This window comes from Cavia porcellus, unplaced genomic scaffold (genome assembly GCF_034190915.1).
Source record: "Cavia porcellus strain 051 isolate PalLab524CR breed Dunkin Hartley unplaced genomic scaffold, mCavPor4.1 scaffold_40, whole genome shotgun sequence".
NCBI classification, from domain to species: Eukaryota; Metazoa; Chordata; class Mammalia; order Rodentia; family Caviidae; genus Cavia; species Cavia porcellus.
The window spans coordinates 5,518,234-5,539,023 of record NW_026947523.1 but is presented as its reverse complement, the minus strand read 5'-3'; the positions used below and the strand labels follow the sequence as shown (position 1 = coordinate 5,539,023).

Here is a 20,790-nt window from a genome sequence, read left to right as displayed (position 1 = left end):
CAGATTCAAAACGTGGGCCGGTTCCTCACCTGTCAAGGCCACAGTCCCACCAAAAAGCAAATGTCAAACAGAAAGTCCTGAAGGGCACCCAGAAGTGAATAGAGGGAAGTTTTTGCTTTGTTTTGTCAGTGCACGCTTGTATCACACAGGGATGATGCGTGTCGTGAGCAGCTGATGTGAGAACATAGCATTTTTTTGTTTTTGATTTTGGCTTTTGGAGACAGGGTCTCCCCGTGTAGCCCAGGCCGGCTTTGAACTCATGGTGATCCTCCTGCCTCAGCCTCCTGAGCATGGGGATTGCAGGCCTGCGCCACCACACCTGGCTCATAACGCCCAGAGGAAGTGTTTGGAGTGGGGGGTGGAAGTGGGGTGGACCTCAGTGTGGTGCAAACCCGGTGTCCACTAAGGTCTGACCCTGTCCCCTGAATTGGGGACATAATTCCCAGTGCGAAGAGCTCAGGGACGGGATCGAACAAAGGTGCTCAGTGCTGCTCCCCAGGGGAGCTGTGACGGCCTGGCCAGCTCAGGCTTCCTGTCCTGTCCTGCTCCCTGATCTTCACCTTCTGCCGCGGGCTGGCGCCCCAGGGTGACGCTGCTCAGATGTGGATGCCATGAATTAGAACACTGACCTGAACCCCGACCTGGATAAACTCCGGTTCCTCGTAGACCAGCCAGTCTCTGGGTCCCCACAGCAGCGCGGGGTCTGAGCCCATTCTGCGCCTTCCTGTGCCTGCCCATCTGCGAGCCAGGTGAACACACCTGTGCTCAAAAGCAAATCACCTCTGCTGTTACGGTTTATATCTAGAGTCACCCAAGGCCTCATGTGCTCTGGGGAGTGACTAGATCATGGCTGTGTGATGCAGCTGTGGCCCTGGATCCTAGGTGTGGGACACACCGTGAGCCCTCTGAGGGGTCTAGCATAGTTCTGGGTGTGGTGGTCGGTTTCCTGGAGAGGGAAGATCCACCTTGGGTGTGGGGTGGCATCAGCCCATAGCCTGTGTCCTGGGAGGAAGGAGACCGCTGCTCCCTGCCTCCCTGCTGCCATGGACTGCTTCTCCTCCGCCCCACCGCCCTGCCTTGGTGCCAGCCGACTAGGGGCCGGACCTCCTCAAACCGTGAGCCAGAATAAACCTCTCCTGCCTCAGCTTGTGGGTGCTGAGCAACAACAAGGTGACTAAGACACGCTACCTGGGAGGCCAAGGCAGCCTGGACAATTAGCAAGACCCTGTCTCAAAACAGAGGCAGAAAGAGCTCAGGTGTGCTCCACGGCAAACCGTCGGCCTCGCACATGGATGGCCCTGTGTGTTCTACTCCCGGCCCTGAAACACAACGACAAAAGCAAGATGGGCGGGCATGGTGGTACGCCTGGAATGCCAGTCCTCAGGAGGCTGAGACAGGAGACAGCACCACAAGTTCAAAGCCAGCCTGAACTGCATAGTGAGGCATTATCTCAAAACAAACAACAACACACTATGTGCAGTTCAAAAAAAAAAAAAAAAACTATGCACAATTAATGAGAATAGAAATACATATATAGGATATGGCTAAAGTGGGGTGTTTTGGAAATTTTATTTATTTATTTTTGGTACCTGGGATCAAATTCATGACCTCATGCTCGCCAGGTAGGCACTTATGTCGCTGAGCTAAATCCATGGCCTTTTTTAGAAATTTAAAATATTTGTGCTGGATGTGGTGGCGCACGCCTGTCATTGCAGCCCTTGGGAGGCTGAGGCAGGAGGATCACTGGTAGTTCAGAACCAGCCTGGGCTACACAGTGAGTTCAAAGCCAGCCTGAACTGCATAGCGAGACCCTGGCTCAAAAGGACGGGGTTGGGGGAAGAAAAAGAAGAGAAATTTAAAGCTTTCACTATATACACTGGGAAATTTTTAACGTTTTAAGATATAGCAGGTGGGGACACAACAAAGCCCCTCATGTACGTAATTAAAATCCAAACCATGAAATCAAATGTTCCCATCTGGGTTATTTACAAAAATAAACTCTTTGCTTGGCAGTAATTTTAGATTTACAGACTGCACCGGCGGCCCACGATTTCCTCGCTGCCCTCCATCGGATTTCCCGCGTCAGCATCCTGCGGACCTTGGAGAAGAGCTGGAAATCAGTGCGGTCCCTCGCTAGACGCCAGACTTTATTTAGAGTCCCCAGTTTCGCCGCTGCGTTCTTTTTCTGTCCCAGGATCCAATCCTGGAGCCCATGCTGCTTTTGGTGTTTATTTCACAGAGGGGTTTTCCTCGGCTGATGAAGAGGGGACTCCTGGGGACATCTCTGTCCCTCACAGCTGGCCATGTGAGCTCATGTTGACACCTCCCATCTCCTGGATGTGGCTCCTATTTTAATCGAGGAACATAAACAAGGGGTAAGAGCTAAGACCACAGCGCTTAGCAGTAATCAGCCAATTCAACCAATCAGCAGGCATTGGGGGGACCCCTACTGCGTGCAAAGACCTCTGGGAAAAAGGGTCCCAGGTTTGTGGGGCTGAAGTACAGCCCGAGAGACCCAGTGGCCTATGACACCAGATGCAGAGAATCAGGTTACAGGAGCGCCCCAGTTTCCCATCAGACCTCAGAGCTGTTGGGGTTGGGGACTGTGGGGGGTAAGTGGGGGTGCCATGGCAGACACTGCAGGAAATGATATTTCTTGTCTTCCAATCCAAGGGTCACAGGAAAAGGAGGAGAGGCAGGCAGGAAGAGAGATGCACAGCGTTGGGGTAGGGATTTAAGGGTGAGGTCAGGGTGCAGGTGGATGGTGGTCATGAGCCTGGGGACAGAGGAGGGGCTGATGACATCCTTAGGCCAAGGGAGTCTGAAGTCCAGGCTGCTGCAGGTGCCCAGGGGCCAGGCTGGAGCCAGGCACAAGGGTGGCCTCAAGAAGGGGCAGCAGGTCCTCAGGGCATCCCAGCAGGCATGCTGAGCCAGTGCCCTGTCACCTGAGGCTCTGTGACAGGCTGCATAATTCCTTAAGAATCCAGGTCTAAGGTAAGTCAGTGTTACCCGGGTTAACAGGCAGCCCCTCCCTACCACTCAGAGCAGGGTCGGAGCCCAGGTCCTCCCAGCAGAGGGCTAAAGACCTGGTGCCGCCCCACTCCTAGCCCTCGCCCCCTGCCGCCCACATTTCCCAGCCACTGACACCTCTCCCTCATGGAGGTCACCCCTGACACCCTGAGACTTCTGCAGCCTGTGGTCTTCCCTGTCTCCAGGGTGGAGTCCCCAAACACCTCTTTCGTGACTTGGAGCTCCTGATCCTTTGCAGACCCTCTCCCCCCAGCCCCCATCTCTACACTCATCCCCACACTCATAGGGTGTTAAGGCTGCTTTGTGCTCGGTGCCACTGAAGACTCCGGGACACGGGTCGGACAACTAGGGGACGCAAGTCGGCCCCGCTGGGGGACACTGAACCGTCACTTCCCCCAAGAGCGCTTCTTGCTGTGGGGCCCCAGACCTTGCTGGGCTCCGGTGCTCCTCCTGCCTCCCGCATCGCAGATCAGCTTCTCCAGTAGCCGCCACCGGTGTAGACTGGAGTTTGAAAGGTGTTGGGCCACTGACCCAGGATCCCCAGTGGAACCGCAAGAGGCCACCGCGGGGGCGGGGCCTGGCGGTGGGGCGGGGCCTGCAGTAAAGCCCTGGGGGCGGGGCGGAGCCTGGGGCGGGTGGGCGGGGCCTGTATGGGGCGGGGCCTGTATGGGGCGGGGCCTGCGGGAAAGTCCTGAGGGCTGGCGCTCCGGCCCGCTCGGCTGTGGTGACGCCCCCGGAAGGAGTGACAGCTGCACCCTGCGGACCTCGGCGATGGGTGAACACGCCCCGCCAGTGCCCTCGAGACTGCAGCGGGACTAGGGGAGCCCAGGCGCGAGCACTCGCGCGCCTGCCACCTACTGCGGCCTGCGAGGGACCGGGAGGTAGAGAGGAGGCGACACTGACCGCGCCGCCCGCCTAGGTGTCGCAGCTGTTCGGTCTCCTGAGGGCGGAGCGTACAGAGCCGGACTGGCTGAGAGTGGGGTCCCCCGGATCTCGGCGCTGCTGCCTGTGGCTGCTCTGAGTCGGGGCGGGGAGGCCCCACTAGAGGGGCGCGCGCTGCCGCCTGGGGGCGCACCGGTCCCGCCGCGGGGGAGGGGCAGCGCGGGCCGGGCCGACCCGGAGCCAGGCGCTAGCTCTGGGGTCCTGGTGTCCTGCTGTCTCCCCTAAATCCTCCCTCTTCCGCAGTCCCCTGCGTGACCTTAGGCGTGTGCTGTGGCTCGTTCTATTTCCGGTTTCTACTCTGAAAGAAGACGGGGGCACACAGGGAGCTGGCACGTGTGAAGGGCTCAGCACCCCACTTGCCGGCAGTAAGGACTTGGAAAATGTGGCTGCAGGAGTTGCTTTTTTTTTTTTTTTTTTTTTTTTTTGAGATAGGGTCTTGCTCCGTAGTCCTGGCTGGCCTTGACTTACTATGGAGCCCAGGCCACCTGCGTCAGCCTCCCAAATGCTGAGGTTACAGACATGAGCCACCACACCCAGCAGGGATTTCCTCTAACCCGCACAATTTTATGTCTAAGGCTTCAAGTATTGGAGGTTCAAAAATATTCAACAGAAAATCTGGTTTCAAATCACCCATTGGACCGGGGGTTTAGCTCAGTGGCATAAGCGCCTGCCTGGCAAGGACAAGGTCGTGAGTTCGATCGCTGGTACCAAAAAAAAAGAATCCTCCCACTGGAGCAGTGCGGTGAGGCCTCCAGGAACCCAGCCGGTGTCTCTCATCAGATACTTTGAGAGACACGGCATTTACACAGCTCTTCTCGTGGGATATTGTTATAATTTCATCATGACTGTTGTCAGACCTTTACTGCACCTAATATCTAAAATAAACTTCATCATAAGCATGCGTAGGAAAGAGTTTGTACTGCCGAAGGCCCAGCACTCTCCGAACTTTTTGTTTTGTTTTGCCTTTGGTTGTGCCTTTGCTGGGACGGGGTTTTTATGTAGTTCAGGTCCTCTGAGTCCACTGTGACCCTCCTGCCTCAGCCTCCCAGGTGGTGGAATTACAGGCGTGTGATGCCATGCCTGGCCCCTGGGGAATCCTGCAGTTAAGGGGAGACCACACTGTTCATTCCAGTTTTACAGAAAAGGAAAGCGGGACTCCAGGGTTTCAGGAGTGAGCCCCAAATCACACAGACAAGTGACAGCATCGAGGCTGGTCCCCATCAAGCCCACTCTTTCTAGTTCTGCTTTCTTGCATCCTGCGAAGCCAAACAAGGTTTTCCCCATGCGGGGACCCAGGTGTCTCCCTGGGTGACTGCAAGCAGGTCGGGCTGTCTCTCACCTGGTTCGGGGCCCAGATCTTTCAGGTCTGCTGTCCCAGCCGACCCTAGCTGGGGCCACGTCCCCGCCAAAGCCTGGGCTCCACGGAGGGCCACCCGGTCCCCTGCTTGCACAGCTGGCTGGACAATGCCAACTCCTTTGATAGGCTCATTCCCTTCCTCCCACAAGGTGGGGCAGGGACTAGGGGACCAGGGCAGGGGGTGGCTGGTGTGGACCCCCCTCTGACCCTGCCTCTTCATCTAGATCTCCACTATGTTGCCCCGGATTTCTTGGGTCACGGTCTGTCAACCCGCTATAGCCCTGGCTTCCCGTTTCACCACCAGAACTTCGTGAGTGAGGCCCACAGAGTCACAGCAGGTGAGCCCGGGACCCTCGGAGACCCCTCGTCACCAGGGTAGCTCTGGCACCCAAGAAGCATTGCCAGCCTAGGAGTGGGTAATCTTGGGCTGTCTGCTTCCCCTGCTAGGGACCCCCTGCAGTGGGCTGGGGCTACTATCAGCTCTAGTGGATGGGGTGCCTAGGTACCAGAGGGGAAATTGCCCATACCAGGGACTGCAGGAGGCAGGGGGGGGGGGGTTGGACCACTTTCTGACTCCTTACGTTTTTCAGCCTTGAAATGGGATCATTTTTCCCTCATGGGCCACAGTTTTGGTGAGTTTGCTTTGGCCAGGACCTGAGGGGTCTCCCAAAGTGGGGCTTTGAGGGAAGGAGAGGAGTTGGTAGCCTGGGACCATATCACCAACAGAGTTTCCAGTCTGATGAACGGCCTACTAGGGGCTAGGAGGGCAAGGGAATGTTGGGCAACTGCTGTCTTCTCCCCAGGTGGCTTTGTAGGTGGCATGGTGAGTAGATGGCTCTGTTACCGTGTCCTGGAGGACCCTGGGGCAGGGGCAGGAGGAGGACCGGAAGTCACCTGGGACAGCAAGAGCCCCTCCAGAGCTAAGGCTGGCGGCAGGTCCAGATCAGTCACGACTGTCATCTCAAGGAAGTGCACTTTCCCAGTAGGGTTCAGAGTCATAAAGGCCCTGGAGTCCTTATGTCCTCTGTCGCCAGGGTCTGGGACTGGATGCTGGGTGCACACCAGAGACCAGGGCAGATGCCAGGAAGGGGTCAGAGATTCTCCTCTGGCTTCTTGCTCTATACCAGCCTCCAGCCTCCAGCCCAAAAGATGTTTCAGAAAACCAGCAGAGGTAGTGCACGCCTCTCATCCAAGCTCTCTGGGAGGCTGAGGCAGGAAGATCACAAGTTCAAGGTCAGCCTGAGACATTTAGAGAGTTAAGGAGACCCTGTCTTGAAGAAAGGACGGGGTGGTGATGCTGCGGATGTAGCTCAGTGTGAGAACCACAGGCTTTGTCCCCAGAGCCACGGGGAAGAGGGAGGTGTTTCAGCCACCCCAGGATCCCCAGGGAGGCTCAGTCCCCGACTTCCAGTCACTCCCCACTCCTCCTGCATCTTCCCCGAGATGGCGGATAAACTCTTCTTGCTGAACTCTGTACCACTCTTCCTGGAGGACAATGTAAGAAGGGGCTTTGTGCAGGCTGTCTCGGGGAGCCCCTGGTCCCAGGGGATCTGGGTACCCACAGCCCTGACCCCTTTGTTCTCTTCCCTCCGGCCACCACCGAGGAACAATCAGTTCCATCCCTGCACAGGAGGCCTGGCTCTCACTGACCTGCTGTGGGATCCCAGGGTCAGTGAGCCTCTCTGGGCCTCAGTTTCCTCATTGTAAAATGAGGAGGTTGCACCGGGGCCCTCAGAGGCCCCCAGTCACCCTACTCCTGGGGACATCTCCTCGCTTTCAGTTCTCCTGTTTGTAAGAAAAACATTTTTGGGGCTGGGGATTTAGCTCAGCAGCATAAGCGCCTGCCTTGCAAGCACATGGTCATGAGTTCAGTCCCCAGTAATGAAAAGAAAAAAAATAAAAAGAAAAACATTTTTCCTTCCTCTGGTTCTAGAGATTGAATCCTGAGTCTTCGGGCTGAGCTGCATCCCCAGCTACTTTTTAAAATTTGGAGACAGTGTCCTTAGGCATCCCAGGCTGGGTCCAATTTTGGATCCTCCGGCCTCGTCTTCCCCAAGTGCTGTGATGACAGGCATGAGCCCAGCTCTGCCTAGATTCTGCACATAGTAGGCAGCTCTGCCAGGTGCCCAGGATCTGCACATAGTAGGTGCTCATTAAAACACTACATGGCCCCTCCCTGCTCCTGCATTCCCTACTGACTGCCCCACCCCTTTTTCTCCCCTTCCCAGTCTCGAGGACCCCGGGTGGACGTGTCACCCTCGTGGGCAGGACCTTCTCATGGAGTGGAACTCACCTCCTGCCACCTTGCTGTCCTTATCGACTCTCAATGTGGCACCTTGCAGTGAACAGGGACCCCACCGGGTGCCCCCCCCCCCATCTGCAGTCCCTGCTGCAGGCAGGGACCATGCGCGACTACTCAAGACTCGGTATGGAGGGGCTGGGGGTTTAGCTCAGTGGCATAAGCGCCTGCCTTGCAAGCAGGCAGTCGTGAGTTCAATCCCTGGTACCGATAAAAACGAAAATGACAAAAAAAAAAAAAAAAAAAGACTCGGTATGGAACTCAGCATCACGCACCCACCCCCGGGGCGCCGAGCCCCCCCCCTCCTGCTGCCACCCCGCCCACCAGCCCCGATGCACTGCCTCCCCCCCAGGGGCTGAAAAACTGTGGCACAGGCGCTGTGCCACTGAGCATGTGCTGCGTGTGGAGGCCTCGGTAATGCCCCCGACTGTGGTCAGCCTTAAGGACATGCTGCAGGGGTGCGTATGGGGCACGAGGAGGGGTCGCTCCTTCCTAGACTCCCTCTGGGGCAAGCCCCTTGACCCCTAACCCCTGACCCCTGCCTCTTGCCGGCCACCGCTGTCCTAGGACTCCGAGGGGCCCGGAGCGCACACACTCTCAGTGGGTGGAATGGGGGCCGCCTTGGTTACATTTGTACCTCCTGGGGCTGGCAGTGTGCCCAGAACAGGACTCCCCACGTATTTATTATCTATAGAAAGGGAAACTCAGCAGGCACCGTATGGGCTCTAATCCTAGCTACTGAGGAGCAGAGGCAGGAGGATCAAAAATTCAAGCCCAGTTTGGGGAATTGAGGAGGAACTTATCTCAAAAATAAAGAGGGGGCTGGGGATTTAGCTCTGCTGCATAAGTGCCTACCTTGCAAGCGTGTGGTCATAAATTTGATTCCCGGTATCAATAAAAATATAAATAAATAAGTAAAGAATCAAGCTGGGGGACGAGGTGTCTGGGGAGATAGCCTGGCACTTCTCAGGTTCAATTCCCAACACCTCAGACATTTTAAAAAATGAGGAGCTGGGCGAGGGGGTACAGGCCTGTAACCCCAGCACTCATGAGGCTGAGGCAGGAGGACTGGCTCAAGTTCAGGTCCAACCTGGGCTCCATAGTGAGTTCCGGAGCAGCCTGAACAGGGTAGTGAGGCCCTGTCTCAAAAATAAAAAGGTAGGAACTCATACATATGGACAGTCACACACAAGCCACTGCTGTAAACATGCCACCACCTCCGCAGGACATGGTGTTCTTCACCAGTGCCCTCCCCTCCTTTTGGTCTAATTCCGGAGTCCCTCTGTGTCCCCCAGGTTTCATGTGTGGGCAGCATCTCCTGCAGAGAGGGGCCATGCGGGTGGCCGGAGGTACAGGATGTGGTCTGTGGCTGGGACAGGTGGGGTCGCCTCTCTCTCCCCTGGGGATGCTATCAAGGACCTGCAGGACCAGCCCTGGTGCTTGGTGCTGCTGAGAGGAGAAACTGAGGCTGGCAGTCCCAGGACTCAAGCGGGATCGCACAGTGACTCCATGTCTTGGACAGCTGCCCTCTGTGGGAAGCTTGGCCAGGTGTCTTGAGACTGAAGTTGGTGGCTGTCATGGCCATGTTCAGCCTCCTGGCCATGTTCAGCCTGCAGGGACACTGCAAGGTCATCCTAGGGGACCAGGTGACTTTGAGGAGGCTACAGGAGGGAGAAGTGGAGTTGGGGCACCGTGGCTTTGGGGTGGCCCTCTGCCCGCAGGGCCAAGACTTCTGGTGGCACCGTTCCAGGACACTGCTTGACAGCAGGAAGAACAGGCCAGGTAGACCGGGGCAGAGGGCAGGGTGTCCTGCAGAGGACCTTGGGGCCCCTGCTCCAATTAGGGTGAAGGAAGCAGCTCTCCGGAGGTGACATCAAAGCTGGAGGCAGCTTGGGGCTGGGGATTTAGCTCAGTGCCATAAGCGCCTGCCTTGCAAGCAGGCAGTTGTGAGTTCGACCCCTGGTACTGATAAAAAAAAAGACAAAAAAAAAAAAAAAAAAGCTGGAGGCAGCTGGGCATGGTGACACATGCCTGTAATCTCAGCCCTCGGGAGGCTGAGGCAGGAGGATCGTCATGAATTGGAAGTCAGCCTGGGCTACACAGTGGGTTCGAGGCTAGTGTAGACTTTGTGGCGAGACCCTGTCTGAAAAACCCCATGGATGGCCAAGCCCCGGGCCTCAGAGAGGACTCGGCCTGCACTGGACCAGACACATTCCCAGCTGGTCCTGGGAGGCCGATCAGGCTGCGGTCATGGCGTGGGTGACCACAGTGTGGGACAGTGTGACCGAGGAGGCAATGAACCAGGAGGAGGGACCAGGCCTCCACCGCAGTGGTGGCTGTGGTCCTGTGGGACCCAGGTGTCACTCAGCAAGGCTCGCCGGGAATCCCAGCCTGCAAGGTTCTGTCCCCATCCAACCTGAAACAGAAAATTAAAGTGGGGGCTGGGGATTTAGCTCAGAGGCTTAAGTGCCTGCCTTGCAAGCGGGTGGTCATGAGTTCAATCCCCAGTACCGATTAAAACAAAAAAGGAAGAAAGAAAATTAAAGTGATGGGGTGGGGGGATGCAGCTGAGGGCAGGGACCCTGTTCCCCATCACCCCTGGCAATGAAAAAAAAGAAAAACGGAGGAACCCGAGTGGCCATTTTCTGTTTGTCGGAGATGAAGGCTCTGTAATGTCATCAGACTTTGCTCAGCCCGGCTGCATGGGCCGTGGCCTATGGGCAGAGTCCCAAGGTGGGCGTGCGGGCTGGCTGAGGACCTGAGAAACGAGCCCCAGGGCACAAAGGCTGGAGTCCCCTCCAGACAGGTGGCACCTGTCATCACGCCATCACGCCCTGTCCCCCTCAGGTCTGGTGCTGACCAGGGACCGGCGTGTGGCCTGGGGAGTGCTGAACCCCACACCTGGCCCCTCTCTGGGGATGGACCCAGGCTAGCAGGGAGCACTCACCGGTCAGCTCCCGCCCAAGCCGTTTTTCTTTTTTTTGTTCTGGGGACTGAATTCACTACCTTGCACTTGCTAGGCAGGTGCTTGTGCCACCCAGCTAAATCCCAGCTCTTTTTTTTTTTTTTTTTTTGTCCTTTTGAGACAGGGTCTTTCTGCAGTTCAGGCTGGCCTTGGGTTCACTTTGTAGCCCAGGCAGGCTACAAACTTTGTAGCTCAAACTCATAGTGATCCTCCTGCCTCAGCCTCCCACAGTGCTGGGATTACAGGCGTGAGCCCCCACACATGGCCCCCACTTATCCCCCTACTCAGCAGCCTCTTTTTGGTTTCCTGACATTGCTGTCATGCTCTTAATGCTCTGCAGCTTGTTTTAGGGCTGAGGGTGGCCCCTGGGGTGCTGCCCATGCCCCAGCTTCACTTCAAATTCATTTTTCTGTATAATGGCCTGACTTATTGATGGTGGCAGTTTTGTGGTATGAGATGCAAACCCAGAGCTCATGTGTGCTTGATTTGCACTGTGTCCTCTGGCTGCAACCTCAGTCCTGATTAATTTTTGCAGTACTGGGGACTGAATTCAGGGAGCAATGGGGTACATCCCCAGCCCTTTTTATTTTTTTAAGAAGGGTGTAAGTTGCGATCCTCCTGCCTCAGCCTCCCGAGTACACTTTATTTCACAGAGTCCACCATGTCTGCACTTCGGCCCTTGCTGTCTCTGTGGCTTTGGAGTCAGGTCTCCAACGTTGCTGCCACGTCTGACACACTGGTTTTCCTGTGTTTTCTTCTGACTCCTGCTTTGGGGCTGCCAGTTATGCTTATATAAAAGGCCCCGATGCCAAGCTCACACAGGTGCATCTGTGCAGAGAAGCCAGCAACAAACAGGGCTCGAGGTGTGCCCCTCAAGAGGCACAACCCGCCAGGGGACTGGAGATCAGGACAGATCTCCTCCTTGAAGAGGAACGTCGGGGGCAACTCAGTGGCCAGGAATCAAGGTCGCACCCCAAGGCCACGTGTGAAAGGCCTTGTGAGCTGGACTCTGCTTATACCACAGCTACTTCAGCAAGCGCCCAGGCCGGGGAGGGAGCCGCACACCTGGAATGTTAGCACCCAGGAGGCTGCGCAGGAGGATCAGGATCGCCGCAAGGCCAGCCAGGGCTACAAAACCGAACCATCTCCACAAACAAAGCAACAACAAGAAGACAGGTGAAGTTAAATTAACAATTTCAATTTTTTTCTTTTGCCGTGCTGACGACAGACACCTACTGGGGAAGCCTCTGCCAGGCAGCCCGACAGTAGTATTCTTCTGTCTTTAAGCCCATGTGTTCATCATGTGTGCACTTTAAGACGTAATGAACAAGCCAGGCTGTGGCACCCACTTGTAATCCCAGTGGCCTGGAAGACTGAGGCAGGAAAATCATAAATTCAAGCACTGGCCGGGCAACTTAGCAAGGCCATCTGAAAGTCAAAACGAAACAAACCCTGGTGGCACAGCCCAGTGTGAAGGTCTCTGGTTGAATCAAGTCAGCTGTACCACTTTTCCTAGTAAAGCGCTTCTGGGTGGCTTCAGGTGGCCGGTGTCCTTACCCTGTGGCGGTAGCCAGCAGAGGGCTCACCAGCCTGCAGTCCAAGCCAGTGTCTTCTCCTGGAACAGACCAGAGTCCCTGGCCATGAGGCATGGAGAGGCCTCAGGAGGTGGCGCACAGGCTGGGCTGGCATCACCTTGGTTCTGTGTCTGCAGCCTGAGCTCTGCTTAGATTTCCTCAGCAGGAAGCAGTTCGCTGCAGGCCTGTGTCCTGGCCATCAAATTGGACAGGAAGGGGGGCCATCAAATTGGACAGGAAGGGGTCACCTGTAAGATCCTGCCAGGCAGGGAGATGACCCACCAGCCAGTGGGCCTCGGGGATCCGTTTCCCAGGGGGGCAAAACTAACATGGGCTCATAGAAGCTGCCCCTGCCCACCACGTCCTGGGCCCGAGTGGGGGTGGGGCGGGGCTGGAGATGTGACTGTTATAAGCTCAAAAATCCAAAATCTTTGCCCACAATGTTTGTATGTGAATACCAAAGTCACCACTGTCTCACAGGGAACTCGATACTAAGGAACTTTTCCAGAACGCCAGGAAATTGATTTCATGGGCATGGGAAACCAGGACTACATGGACGTATTTGCTGGTTCTGGGGGACACTTTCCCCGGATGGGCTGAGGGATACCTGACGAAGACCCAATCAGCCTTGACTGTTGTCAAAAAGCTTTTATGTGAAATAATTCCTAGATCCGGCCTTCCCTTATCTACAGGGTCGGACAATGGCTCAGCTTTCATAGCTCCCATCACTAGAAAAGCTGCTCAGTTATTACAGATTGACTGGAAATTTCACTGCGCCTGCCATCCACAGTCCAGGTCAACTTGAAAGGGTGAATGGACTTTAAGAGACGCTTAGTAAACTGGTTTTAGAGTCTGCTGAAAACTGGGTGCTTTCCTCCCTTTTGCCCTCCTGTGTGCATGTTGTCCTCCGCGTATAAATGGAATAACCCCTTCTGCGGCAGTCTGTGGGAGACCACACCCCTCGTCCCCACCTTGCTAGTACCCATGTGGCAGAGACCGCTAACCACAGTTTAAGTCCCCGCAGGCTCTTCAGCCTGTGCTGACCTTCAGCCACCAACTCTCCCGAGACCACCAAGCCAAGCCACGTGCACCAGAGACCCCTCCGGCCACAAGCCCAGGAGATCCAATGCTACTTAAGCCCTGTTCCTGCAACTCTTCTCCTGGACCTCACTGGACCTCACTGGACCAGACTGGACACCACTGTCCTCAGCACCCCTACGGCAGTCACAGTAGCAGGAAAACCCACCTGGATACATGACTCACACATCAAGGGTCTCCCTCCAGATACCCAGGACACACAAGTAAGTGGACAGTCCCAAGAGCCCCTCAAATCATCAAAATGCTCTTGAAAATCCTCTTTGCTGGTCATACACAGCTTGCCTTGTTAGCTAGCCATAATCTTTTTTTTATGGGTACCGGGGATCAAACTCATGACCGTATTGCAAGGCAGGCACTTACGCTGCTGAGCTAAATCCCCAGCCCTTAGCCATAATCTTTCTTAGAAAATGTTCAAAGTAATAGAGCTTGTGTCTGATCTGCTGCCTATAACCCCGACTCCAGCTGCATGCAAACTTCTGTCCTAACTCTGTTGTAATAACTGATGTCTCTGACGCTTGGAGTCCACACCTGGAAGTCCTGACAAGATCTTGGTTTGCTTGTGCTTCAGGTTTAACTCCTGGCGTCATGCTTGATATATTTACTAGGCATACTGAACCATGTATTGTTGCACATGTATTTCCCCAAGTTTACTGGTGTTCTGGCAGTAATGGAAGACACTTAGAATCCGACCTCTTTAGGACAGCTCCAGCAGTCCCCGTGTTAATACCAGTGTTGATGGGACTGGGTCTCTCTGGAGCCACAGCATTGGGAGCTAAAGCTTAATAATTGGTGACCAAAACTACCAAGAACTAAGTGACCTAATACACAAAGACCTGGCAACACTAGAACATTCTGTACAAAAACTGGAAGAATCCCTCGCATCTCTGGCAGAAACGGTTCTCCCAAACCACAGGAGCCTGGACCTGCTGTCAGACAAAAGGTGGCTTATGCGTCGCTTAGGACAGGCTGGCTGTTTTATGCCAGTCACTCTGGAGTCACAGGAGACAGCGCAAACAAGCTTAGAAAAAGACTCCATGAACGCGAGCAACAATGACAGCTTGACCAAAACTGGGTCCAAAACTGTCCTGTCCCAGGGCTGACCACCCTACTCTCAGCTCTAACGGGACCAACTGTTTTCTTATTTGCTTTAACCGTCAGACCATGAATTATAAAGTGCCTTCTAAATCACATCCAGGACTGATTTCAAGCCGTTAAAAGGTTTATACTTAGACAAGAAGGATATAACCAGGCACCCACATATAATTATGCAAGAGTCAGATTTGACTCAGTGACCAAAAGCAATGGGGAATGTTACAAGCTCAAAAACCCACAATGTGCTGTTCTTATTATTTGTTCTCTTCCTGTAAAGCTTGTGTAATTCCCAGTTAAGGTGCAACCTTGTAACATACTCACCATGTAACCCCTCCCTGCCTCTCTGGTTCCTGTAACTGCTTGTTCCGCCTCCCTGGTTCCTTTTATGGGGACAAACTGATCCCAAGACCCTGACCCCTCAGCTCCCTGCAGCAATCCCCCCTTCCCCAGCTCCGGCCCACACTTCCCCACATGCCATCGGCGACAGTGTCTCTGTGGAGTTCAGCTAATAAAGCGCTTTTTAAAATTTTTTGGAGTTCATCATTTTTCTGCCCACATCAGTGACCTGGGCCCGGCCTGCACTCCCGGAATCCCTAGCATTTATTTCATGGTCCCAGTTTACTTGTACACTGCTGGTGTCACCCCAAGGGACATCTCTCGTGCTGACACCACCACCCCCCATAGTGGGCAAACATTACATCCTGGGCCATCACTATGTCCAACAAATCCCACCACGTGGCTGGTGTCATCAATCTTCTTGTCGCAGGCCTCCATGAACGTGTCTACCTCGACTCTCAGGGCCTCAGGAGCGGTCAAGGGTGTCTGCAGCTTCCTGTGCAGCCAGCAGGGGTCCCCAGGCAGAAGTAGCCGGTCCTCTGCCCTGGGATCTCAGGACCACCCAGACCTGCCAGCCTCCACCCGGACCCCCAGCCCCAGGCCAGGGAGGGGTCAGGCCTCACTGGTCTGAGACCAGACAGACAGCAGAATCCGCTGGTGGAGCCAGGAGGACATAACGTTCTGAGGTGAACATCAGTGACTTCAGAAGGGGACAGAGAGCTGGCAGTGCTGGCACACATCCATAAGCCCAGTGCTCTGGGAAGCTGAGGCAGGAGGATCTCAAATTTAAACCCAGCAAGGACAGCTTAGCAAAAGTGTCTCAAAATGTACTCACTTCCGCAGCATATACACTAAACAAGAGCGCCTCAAAATAAAAGACTGAGGACATAGCTCGGTGTGAACAGCCTGGGTTCAAGGCCCAGGACCTCAAAAATGAAACAGAGGCAAGAGCCTGGGCCTGGGGATGCAGGAGGAGGCAGGGGCTGTGGAGTTTCTGGAGCCCCTGCGCTGCCACCTGGAGGGAACAAAGCGTCTCTGCCCTCACTTCCACGGGCTGTTCCCTGCCACTGGGTCCCCACGGAGGGACGGACGGGGAGAAGAGGGTGGCTGTCCCTCCAGGCAGTGGAGTCGCAGCTGCTTCCCGAGGGCCCAGGACCCAGGCCACTCGTGGCCCCGCAGCCTGCAGCTCAGTAGGGCCGGAACTTGCGCTGGGCCCGCAGCAGCTCGATCCTCTGCTTGTCCTCCTCGAATTTCTTGCGCAGCTGTGCTAGGTCTGGGGATGGGAGGACAAAGGACGGGGATCAGGTGGCACCTGTGGTCTCCCAGGCACACCAGGCCCCCTTCGCTTCCCCTGCTCTGGGGACCAACTTCACCATGGGGCGCTCAGAGGACAGGGCTGGCAGTCTGGGAACAAACTGTGCCAGTGAGAGGCAGAGAGGGGGACACTGTGCTGGCGCCTCCCAGACGAGGGCCCAGTACCACCAAACCCCTTTGGAACTGTGGTCCCAAGGGACCCTGGGCGGAGATAAGCTGCAGTGGAGCTGCCCAGAGTCCCCACCTCAGAGGCAGGTCCCAGCACTCCCGGTGTCAGTGCCGGTGCCTGAGGCCTGAAGGCCGCCGCCCTCCCTGGCCACTCCTTACGCTCCATCTTGCTCTCGCGGTGCTGCCAGGCGTAGAAGTTGAGCAGCTCCTTGCGCGCCCGCTTCCGCCTCTCCCGCTCCAACACCCGCAGGCTGGCGGCCTCCGTCCGGGGCAGCACTGGCCGCCGGCCCCGGCGTGTCACCTTCACCCAGCCCTCCTCATCGGGGACCCCTTCCTCCTCCTTGGCCTTGGCCTCCTCCTGCAGGGGACAAGGTCCTGGGGTTGGCGGGGCCCTCGTACTGCGTCCTGCCCTGAGCGCTGCCCCCCATTATCCCCCTTCACCCCACGACACAGAGCTGGGCCAAGCACAGTGGGTGGCAGAGGAGCCAAGGCCACCTCCCTCCCACCCCTTGGACCTTTGGTCTGCTTCACCCAGCCAGGTGGCCCACGACACCCAAGGCAGAAGGGAGCCCGGATGCCACCCAGCGATAGGGCCAGCCTGCCCCACCCGCCCTGCGGCCACCACACAGTCCCGTGTCCCTCTTCCAGGTGACCCTTTGTGGCCCTGGGAGCCCCGACCTCTGCAATCTTCTTGTCGTAGGCCTCCATGAACGTGTCCACCTCGACCCTCAGGGCCTCGGGATCGGCCACGGCATCTGCATAGTCACTGATCCACTCTGGGAAGAAGAAGGCCACGTGCCCCAGGGGACACTCAGGGGGTGGGGCTGGGCGTCCAGGGACACAACAGGGTCAGGAGCTTGGGACGGGACACAGGGAGCAGAGACTTGTGGCCCAGGGTGCAGGGGCTCAGAAGGTCCCCAGGACAGCAGGCCAGATCCTACCGCGTTTCCCAGCTGCTGACAGACTCGGCCCCGCCTGCCCAGGTCCCCACAGCAGGACACAGCCCACGCAGATATGTCCGTAGGAAGCTGCCCTCACTGACCCATCCCAGGAGGGGGTGCCAGCCCGGCCCTGCGGTACTGACTGTGAATGCCGCTTTTCACGGGGTGACTCTCGGTGGAGACCAGCAGGGGGCCCTTCAGCGTCAAGGCGGCGGCCACTCCTCTGGCCCGCTGGAACACTACGTAGGCCACCCGGAAGCCCTGTGGGGCACAGCCAGTGTGGGTGTCCCCCCATGCCTGGCATGGGGTCCCCAGCTACCTCACCCAACCACAGAGCTAGACAAGGGAGGTGGCTGCTCCAAGGACCAAGGATGATCAAAGCCACCTACGTCCACAGGAAGGAGTCACTTTCAAAACTTCCTGTGTTTCTGGAGGGATGAGGTGAAAAGCGTGCTCATCCCGGCCAGGGCAGGTACCTGGCAGCCAGGTGTGGTGCAGGAGGGTCAGGGGCATTCGAACCAGGGGAGCTGTGGGCTCATGGGACCAGGGGACACAGGAGGACCAGTGCTACTGGGGACTGAGGACTGGGGATCAGTGGGAAGCAGGCAGGGGTACAGGGCCATGCAGGGCGGGGGGGGGGCAGAGATAGTGCCTGGGCTTCAATGTTGGGCACAGCAAATGTCCAGCAGGGACCCGGGGACAGGGACCCAAGCCCAGCCAGGACCACTCGGGAAGCCCTGATGCCAGCGAGGTCCCCACACATACTGGGACACCACCCTGGCCCGCCCAGTACCCAAGGCTGTGGGACTCGGACTGGGGGCCTTACAGGAATGGGCTTGGGGTGGAAAAACCTGGACTTCGGCTCCTTCTTGCTCTCCGAAAGGTCCGGCTTCTCCTGCAGCTCTACGGACTGGATGGGGCCGCAGGGGGACAGGAGGCGTGACAGACACTCCTGCCAAGCCAAGGGGAGCAGAGTGAGTGACAGCAGGATCAGCCTGGGACCTCCCTGGGACCAGCCTGGGACAGTCCTATGCCTGTGACATGGGCTAACTGGGTCCCCGGGGACAACATGGACACGGGTGCCCCCGTGCCCAAGGTTTAAGGTGGATGGGGACAGTTCTGGTGCTACTCTGATTTTATAAAATAAGGAAGTTTTACAACCTGAGTCAGAAACACAGTCAGATCTACACTGGTAGAATGAGGACAGTGCGATCCCTGCTAGGAGGGACATCAGGGGGCCCCTGGGGACTGGGGCACTTCTGTCAGGGTGCTGACTACACAGTATGTCCAGGCTGTTAGCAGCCAGGTGCTGAACAGATAGCCCAGCCCCTCCCTCTCTAGGTGCTGCGCCCCATTAGCAACGCCCCCCTTTTTGTCTTTTGGTACTGAGGGCTAAACCCAGGCCCTCACACTGAGCTACATCCACCCCAGCCCTTCTGCTCATTTTCTTATTTTGAGACAGGGCCTTCCCAAGTTGCTAAATTGCCCACATGAGGCTTAATTTGTGATCTTCCTGCCTCAGCCTCCAAGAGTACTGGAATTATAGGCATGTGCCACCCACACCCACTTTGGAATGCCATTTTTATTATTTTAATTTTTTTTTTTTTTTGTACCAGAGATTGAACTCACAACTGCAAGCTTGCAAGGCAGGAGCTTATGCTGCTGAGCTAAATCTCCAGTCCTGGAATGCCATTTTAAAAAAGCCAACTTCCTGCCACAAGGGACAGAGATAGCTTCTTGGCACTGCCCGCTGGGGCTCCATCAGCAATCCCTAGTCACTCCCAAGGTGCTATAGGGGCCAGGGAGCCCTCTCCCGCAAGAGGCTGGGCGCTCACCTCCGAGCAGTATGGGGGCACATTGAGGACAAACAGGGTGCGCTTCTGAGGCCAGCTGGACTGGGCGCCTTCGCGAACTCTGTGCTCCCTGGCATAGAGGTAATGAGAAGCCTGCTGCTTCTCTGAGAACTTGATTGGAATGGCTGGAAGGGAGACGGGGCAGTAATGAGTTCAGACCGCCCTGCGCCGAGGTCGGCACCTAACTCACACTCCGTGTCCCTCCCTCGTCCTGTCAGTCTGTCCTTCCCTCCATCCTTCACTGAGCCCTCTTCCTAGGTGAATGAAGCCTGTGCAGGTTTGAGAGTGACTAATAGAGAATCTATTCTCTGCCCCACAAACACCTCTAGCCTGTTGGGAGAACACGTGCAGCTGGTAATTATGATGGATGGGGCACAGTGAGAGGGAACCCCATCTGTGGCTCATGGGACAGGTGCCGGAACAGGAACCCTGGCCTCCGGGGACACCATATGTGACCCCACCTGGCACCACCATCCTCACCACCCCGATGCTAGCTTCCCACTTGCCGCTCTCTCTGCACCATGAACCCTCTCCCTTCCTGGATAGGGCTAGATCTTCACCCTAATCCCTCAGGCCTAGCAGTCTGTAGGTCCACAGACTGTGGTGGGGCCTTTTGGTTAATCGTTGACATTCTATAAATGCTAATCTTTATAAAGCTGGGGGCTGTTTCCTGGCCTTTTTTTCCCCACATTGAGGATACAGGTCCAGTCCCCACATTCAGGAAGCTCACATTGTTTTTATGAGACAGGGTCTTACGTATTGCAGGCTGGCCTTGACTGTGCAAAGATCTTCCTGCCTTGGCCTCCCGAGTGCTGGTATTACAGGTATGAACCACCACCCCTGGGTTAGGAAGCTCATACCGTCAAGAACTAGACAATGATAACCACTTGTATCGACTATGGAAAACGCACGCATAGTGTCAGGGTGGTGGCACCGCGCCCGGCGAGGGACCGTCTTCCCGAGGAACGCCAGCACCCGGTGAGGCTCGCGCGGCTGAGGGAGCGCACAGACTGGAGAGGAACCCCGCGTGGGTCTTTAGTCCCCCGGCTTCCGGAGCGGCCGGGGCCAAGGGTCCACGGGACCCGCGCCCATCCAGCCACAGACAGTCCCCAGACCAGCTCCTACAGAAGCCTGACCGTCCCTGGCCTCGAGTCCCTGACCTGCTCACCTGAGTAGCCCGGCGGGCTCGGGATCCGAGTTTCCCGGTCCCGCGCCGCGCGTTTCTTTCCGCGCGCCACCATCTTACCGGACGGAAGCGCGGGGGCCACTGGGAGATGTAGTTCGACGCAGGGCGCGTGCGCGTTTCTACAGCGACGGCGCCGCGTGGCCCCGCCCCTCCGTTCGGCTTGCCCCGCTGGTCCAGCCCTGCCCCGCCCCCGGAACCCAACTTTCCCTTGCCCAAAGTAAAAGTGGGCGGTGATTTTGGGGGCTCAAGGATGTGAACCTAATCTTCTCATTTCTCCTTATTTCATCTCATCCGTCTTCTTCTCTTTTGTCTTTCCTTTTGCAGGCACTGTCTAAGCGCTTAAACACAGAAAACCAGCAAGTGTGAGGTCGTGAGTTCGATCCCCGGCACCAAAAAAAAAAAGACAAAACCGAAAACACGTCGTCTTTCTAGAGTTTAAATTCTCACGGGAAGAGAAACAGATACCGTGTATGTGTCCTCTGTTACTGCGAAGGTGCAGTCTTACCCCGATTCAGACAGACTCCTGCCTCAGCCTCCCAAGTGCTGGGATCACAGGCGCGTGCCACTGTGATCAGTTGATGGATCTCGTTAGATGACCCACATGATGGTCTGCATGTATACCATGCACACTTGAA

The 20,790-nt window shown here is 56.3% G+C and overlaps 1 protein-coding gene and 2 long non-coding RNA genes across 4 annotated transcripts; 1 reads left to right on the top strand and 2 right to left on the bottom strand.

Annotated features, from left to right (window-relative positions):
• Positions 1-1,862: 1,862 nt before the first annotated feature.
• LOC111757014 (uncharacterized) lies at positions 1,863-3,717 on the bottom strand. Its single transcript, XR_002791396.2, has 2 exons — positions 3,458-3,717; positions 1,863-2,346 (listed from the first exon to the last, which is right to left on the bottom strand). It is a non-coding gene; the product is annotated as an uncharacterized LOC111757014 (long non-coding RNA).
• Positions 3,703-15,715, top strand: LOC106027821 (uncharacterized). The gene is made up of 2 exons (XR_010045796.1): positions 3,703-5,667; positions 7,558-15,715. It is a non-coding gene; the product is annotated as an uncharacterized LOC106027821 (long non-coding RNA).
• On the bottom strand, positions 14,935-20,259 carry Rrp7a (ribosomal RNA processing 7 homolog A). Of its 2 annotated transcripts, XM_005003893.4 has the most exons (8): positions 20,138-20,252; positions 19,881-19,979; positions 18,952-19,094; positions 17,943-18,068; positions 17,260-17,377; positions 16,854-16,951; positions 16,335-16,533; positions 14,935-15,966 (listed from the first exon to the last, which is right to left on the bottom strand). In XM_005003893.4, the coding sequence occupies exons 1-8, from the start codon at positions 20,208-20,210 to the stop codon at positions 15,881-15,883; spliced, it is 942 nt and encodes a 313-aa protein (XP_005003950.1). In that variant the 5' UTR covers positions 20,211-20,252; the 3' UTR covers positions 14,935-15,880. The 2 variants fall into 2 exon arrangements, with proteins under 2 accessions (XP_005003950.1, XP_003470597.1); XM_003470549.5 differs by lacking the exon at positions 19,881-19,979 and having other exon boundaries at positions 20,138-20,259.
• Between the last annotated feature and the right edge of the window lie 531 nt (positions 20,260-20,790).

What these genes read in the sequence shown, in the direction of transcription:
- Rrp7a (XM_005003893.4), bottom strand. Translation starts at nt 20,210, where the DNA reads ATGGTGGCGCGCGGAAAGAAACGCGCGGCGCGGGACCGGGAAACTCGG. An exon ending in TGCCCCCATACTGCTCGGAG is followed by an intron (nt 18,069 to 18,951) that starts GTGAGCGCCCAG and finishes TTGGCTTGGCAG; the next exon opens with GAGTGTCTGTCACGCCTCCT. An exon ending in ACGACAAGAAGATTGCAGAG is followed by an intron (nt 16,534 to 16,853) that starts GTCGGGGCTCCC and finishes TGTCCCCTGCAG; the next exon opens with GAGGAGGCCAAGGCCAAGGA.